The sequence below is a fragment of the Macadamia integrifolia genome, chromosome 12, assembly GCF_013358625.1.
Source record: "Macadamia integrifolia cultivar HAES 741 chromosome 12, SCU_Mint_v3, whole genome shotgun sequence".
In the NCBI taxonomy this organism is placed as follows: domain Eukaryota; kingdom Viridiplantae; phylum Streptophyta; class Magnoliopsida; order Proteales; family Proteaceae; genus Macadamia; species Macadamia integrifolia.
In genome coordinates this window covers 9,627,782-9,633,595 of record NC_056568.1, presented here as the reverse complement: position 1 = coordinate 9,633,595, position 5,814 = coordinate 9,627,782, and the positions used below count along the sequence as shown (strand labels likewise).

General features: G+C 39.0%; 1 protein-coding gene across 2 annotated transcripts in view; it reads left to right on the top strand.

Annotated features, from left to right (window-relative positions):
* Window positions 1-5,814, top strand: part of LOC122058435 (CASP-like protein 5A1) — an 11,719-nt gene that overhangs the window by 4,484 nt on the left and 1,421 nt on the right. For both annotated transcript variants that reach the window (XM_042621118.1, XM_042621117.1), the window contains one exon: window positions 4,109-4,241. In XM_042621118.1, coding sequence (XP_042477052.1) covers window positions 4,109-4,241 — 133 coding nt within the window. The remainder of the gene's footprint in view (window positions 1-4,108; window positions 4,242-5,814) is intronic.

Sequence of the window (5,814 nt, the reverse complement as noted above, 5' to 3'; positions counted from 1 at the left end):
CCCCCTCCCAAAAAAAAAAAAAAAGAACAGAGCAAGAACTATAGTTGATTGGGTGGCTTTGTCTCACTAATGAAGTAGGTAGATAAGAAAGACTGAAAAACAGGAAAAACTAGTCAGATGCAAAGAGGAAGCCTTTTGCTACAGAGTAGGAACCTAAGGAGAAATTCCAGTTAAGTGCAAGGCCTTGAGAATTCTAGGTGATATGGGAAAATTATGTCACAATACTGGCTCGCTATCGGTCTGTTATGGGATTATCTAATTTGTTTTTGAGTTCATTCAAATATAGTCTTGTCTACAAATATAGAGAAGATCGAATACTGATACAGATTTGAGTCTTTTAGTTAATGAAAAATGCTTATATGTTAAATTTGTCATTTTTGTGATGTGATTTTCAATTAAATGGATAATTTCAATTGCATTGGGTGTTAGAGGCCCATTTCCACTGATTTTATTGGTTTTCTTTGTTTTTCTTTAATGTTACTGAAAGCATGAATTTCTTCATAGCCATTTCTAGAAAAATTCAGTCAGCAGGCAAGTTATAATTGGGCTGCCCTACACTAGATAGCTCCTTCATGCTGTTATGTATCTCTAAAAAATGGTTGGGGAGGGGGAGGGGGAGGGGAGGGGGTTTGGGGAATTTGTGGAGTGGATTTCAAGTTCCTTGGGTGCTTTGCCTGTCAAACTTTACATAGAGAGAGGGGGGGGGGGACTAAAGAGAGTTCCATCCAGTGGTCGTACTCTAGCTTTTGGAATAGGAAATGAAAAATAAATTTCCATTGTTTTCGCGAAACAATGAGAGAAATATGATGATGTAGATCCAAGAAACAGTTTTAGCCATTAGGATTCTAGCATGGTTCGAGTGGCAGGATTATTTAGTGCAATAGCTTCTTGTATGGTGAAGAAATTTTAACACGAACAGCGTGTTGAATATATATATATATATATATATTTATGATCAGCTGCGCTGTTGTATGACGTCATGAGTTAAATAACATATGACTTCAGAACATAAACTTGTGGAAAGGGGTGCTGATATGGGATTACAAGTTACCTATTGGGAGATTGAGTTCCTCAATAAGAACAAGTTTTCAAGTAGTTCAGATCTTTACATAAATAGCAAATCGTTCCTATGGATGCTAACAAAGATTGTCATCTTAGTCTTAGTCCCTGTTGATGTCTGGTAGCATAAGTTTGCTGATATTTTGCATCTGTTTTATGGTAAAGGCACAATTAAAAGGCTGATTTAATTCAAGAATGTGGGCAAATATTTTTTTTTTCTCATATTTATAAATTATTAGACACTTTCTGTGGTGGGTTGGGGTGTGCTCTGGAGCACCTGTGCATCCTTGGCATTGTGCCAAAGCTGTAACAGGTCTTTTGTGTGAGACATGGTCATGTATGGGCCACATGGAGGCGTATAAAAGGAGAAGAGATAAGCCATCCCTTTTTTTTTTAAAGTTCAAATTTTAGAAACAATTCAATGACAACACTGATTTTTGCCATCCCTAACCTAGCAAACTCTACAGTACTAGATCCTCACTCTACCATTCAACTATTTTCCTGGGAAAAATCATCACTTGCTGGTGATTAACTCTTTCCCTCACCTCAGTGCTGGAGTATAAGAGAGTCATTTCAGTAATTGGTAGAAGTAACCGGGGTATCATTAATGAATTGTTGGCAATGTCTTACGACTGTTACACTATTCAGATAAGTCAATATTCAATACTACTGTTGATTTCCAACACTTGCAACTCTAAGCTTTGGTATTTCTTGTGGGCCCTTACCTCATCTTCCCATATCGGATTCATAAAGATAAAATGAGAACAGAAGACTTTCGAAGAGGAATAAGTGAATAAAATTCAATGTATGTGCAACCCGCTTCCTCTGCATAGATGGTTGTTGTTTAGCTCTCATGCGAGTATGCGACAAAACAAATTAAAATTTTCCATGGGAATTTTTAAGCCCCAAGAGTTTTCTGCCCAAGAAAATCCCAAGTCTTGCTCAGTTCAGCCACGCAGAACAGCTACTAGTCAGGGAAACAGGTGAAATGGTGCTTTGGTTGTAAAAGAAAGGTTGCATCGATTGGTTCCCAGTGCTTGTGGAGGAAATCCTCAGGAAGCTGATGTTATTGTGTAACAGCTTGAGCTTTTGGGATAAGCGGTTGTAACAGCTGATATGTTTAGAGCATAGGTATTCCAGTGTACAAATGTGTGGTTACAAGGCTTCTGGGTTTAGTGATCGAATTGAGAATATCCAGCAACCTTTTGGAGATGATCTGAATGTTAAAGAGATGGAAACAGATTGTTGTTGTTGTTTATTTATTTATTTAATTTAATATATTAAAATATTTTCAAGTAGTAAATGATGCTTGACAGTGGTATTGATGCAGTTTTGTTAACCTGGTTGGATTGGAATGACCCAATTTGGAGACCCAAGCTGACATGCAACTGGCCCAACCTGGTTTTTTGGTCAAAAGGGGGCTGGTAGACTACATAGGTGTAATCTTGTAGATTTTATATTTTCTTTTATTTGGGTAAATTACGTAAGATATTATATGATATTTCCAATTTGAGTTTATTCTAATTTTCTTACTAGAATAGGTTTTTATTTTGAGATGTCTCTTTCTTATTTATATGTAATCTACGATGGAGAATGAAAAAAAAAAGTTTTGATTAGAATTGAATGAATGTTTGGAGTTAAGTTTCTTTCACGGCTGTGGTCTGTGTGTGTGTGGCCCCTGTCGGTCGAGATTTCTTCTTCCTTCCCTGTCTACTGTGACATTCTTCCAACTCCCATATTCCTTCCATCTCAGGTAACATCTTTCTTCTCTCATGTGTTATTTTCCTAATCTATTTCTTGCTGTTATTCTGTTCTGCTATTTCCTTTTCTTTCTTAAGTTCATGCTTATTATCACCACTCGATACTGCCCTGCATTTAATGCTACTGGCAGCACCATACTTTTTTCATTGAACTCCCTCCTCCTGCTTCCTTTCAACCCCACATTTATGATTCACTACTTACTCTAGAGGCCACTCGTAGTAGGGATTGTGAATTACAAGACTGATTTCAGGACTGGTTCTTACCCCGCCACCAGTTGTTGCAGAACAGGTCCTCTTTTATTTCCCGAACTCATTGAGGCTGTTAGTTCGTGAGTCTAGAGAATCAGCAGCTGTGATTACATCCCTAAAGCCACAAGTCGATTCAACCTATCGTGGAGGAGATTTCTTCTTCGAAATAGGTCCTCCTTACCACTGGCATGCTGTCGACTAAAGGTTGAATACAACCCTCCCCCTCACAATAGATATTACATCATGTTTATTTTACCATACTACCATTCTACCCTCCCTTTCATTTGTTATTCAGTTCTGTCCTTGTTTTGTTTTTATTTCCAGGAGTAACCCCTCCCATATAACTCTACTGTTACCCACGAAAATTGCCTATTTTGTTCCTTTCTTTGGTTAGCTTGACTTTCATTACATTACAGAACTGTCATCCACTTGTTATTTGAGTTATAGTATCCGGGTGAGCCCATAAGGAACCCAAACATGGTTTTGAACCCAGGATCGCACCAGGCATCCCTTATTTGATCTATGGGAGCATACTCTACCTTCTGTTACGCAAAGGACCCCAGTATAGTTTGGCATGGTGCTAATATTTGTGCAGCCGATCAGAAGCAGGGACATTGGGAGTCAGGAACTGGGAAGACAATATGTTGCATTAAACCCATCAACCCACTAGTCAAACAGCTCGGTGTGAAACACTGGATTTCATTAAAAATATGGTATCTTCCAAAAAAAATTTTGTATCTACGTTGTCTTAGAAATTAGAAGAGCATATATTATATTGACCTAAATGGTTGATATTCTCCAATTTTCATGCAATAAATGTGTTCATATTCACCCAAAGTAAGATCAAATTTAACCCGTTAGTGGATATCTATTGCGCTTTTGGACCACATCCTTCAATTCATTTGTTTTGTTTTCTGCTTCTTTATGTTTTGCTTATGGCGCTTAATAAATATAGATTCTCCAGTAATTGGAATGAATGAGTTTTCCTTGTATTTTCCATTTCACAACTCAAGGAGATTTTTGGTACTTGTTTTTGCCAGTTACCTTGTCGCTGCAGCTAGCTTGCAAAGTCTGTGGAGCCTATCACTCGCCATTATTGATATGTATGCCCTTCTAGTAAAGAGATGCTTGAGGAATTCTCGAATTGTCAGTTTGTTCACCATTGGAGATGGGGTAAGAAAAATCATCACTGCTATTTGTTGTTGATTGTTTAGACTATAAATTCTGGTTGCAAGCTTTTCTTAAAAACTTGAAGTTGATGTGTGCTGGAACTCCTGTTGAAATACAGAATTCCATCTCTCTCTCTCTCTCTCCTGTTTTTGTTGTTGCGTTTGCTTTGACTTTATGGAAGCACATGGAAGAACTTCTTTTTCTTATTCTTTTGGACAGGGTTCACTTTGATTCAATTTGGTGATTCTTTCGAGTAGTGTCTTAAAATCCAGGTAGGATATTTCAGGCTTGTTGGATCAGTAACCTGCAGGGCTTCTGGTCCAGTTTGACCACAGGTTTTTTATTTTTTGTGATGGGAAGAACAAATGGTGTCTGACAATATCTAAACCATTCTCATTTCCTTAGGTCCTTTTTGGATAGAGGGGTTTTGGTGGGGGTGGGATTGTGGGAATCACAGTGAGGGAAAGTTGCCAGACTTTCACAAAGTTTTCCAAATTTCAACTATTTGATTGGAATGCGGTGGGACTTCTCGCTTTACAACAAAATCCCTGTCAGAAGATGCTGGGACTGTGTTTTCTCCACTCCACCCCCTTCAAAGTCCCACAACAGGACTTTGAGCAAAGTCCATGGGTAAGTTGCTATGGTTGAAAGAAAAAATAGAATTTACAACCAGCAATGGTTAAGAGCAACCAACAGTGGTCGAGCAACGGGGAGGGGGCAGTGAAACAAGTGAACACTTTGATGAAGACTTCTGGTTTCAAACTGGATAGACCTTGGACGAAGAACAAACCAGTTAATGCTGTATGTTCCAACCTAAACACTAGTAGGACTAGTCATTCATGCACTCTGATGGGTGCTAAATAGAACAGAAATGATTCTGGGAAGCTTCATGAGAGTCTTGCGATGAATGAATCACCCCTCTCTGGCATTAGTTCTGAAGAAGACAGCATCAGACAGAAACAGCAACTGGAAGCAGAAAATAAATACTCTGAAGGTAGATTTGCGGAGAAGAGCCACAAGTTAGGGTAAGATTACCACAAAAAAAAAAAAAAAAGCTAGATTTGCAGAGAAGAGAAGAATCTTACCTCTGTGGCTCTGCAACTCTTTACCCTGCTGCTGCTCACTCGAATTCGAATTCGGATTTGGATAAATTCATCTCTTGTTTGCAACTCAAGGTTAGGGACTTGGGGTTTTGAAATGAGAACTTGAGGAGGAAGAAAGATAAAAAAAAGGAAACCAACTGTACTTAGAAGAGAACAACAGAAGGATCCTTCATTATCAAAAGGCAGACATACATAGACCATCCATCAAACACCTCAGCCAAATTCAAAACGCACCCTGGAGACGAAGCATGAGGTGGTCAGCAAGTGTGCAGCCATCCTCAAGCTGCTTGCCAGCGAAGATGAGCCTCTGGTGGTTAGGAGGGATACCCTCCTTACCCTGTACCTTTGCCTTCACCTTATTGCTTCTCTCTCCTCTCCCTATGTTCTTCTACCCTTTCTTTCCCTCTCTCTTCACTCTCCCTTTGTAATTTTCCCACCCAACCAAACAAAATGGGGTGGGATGCTTCAGTGAT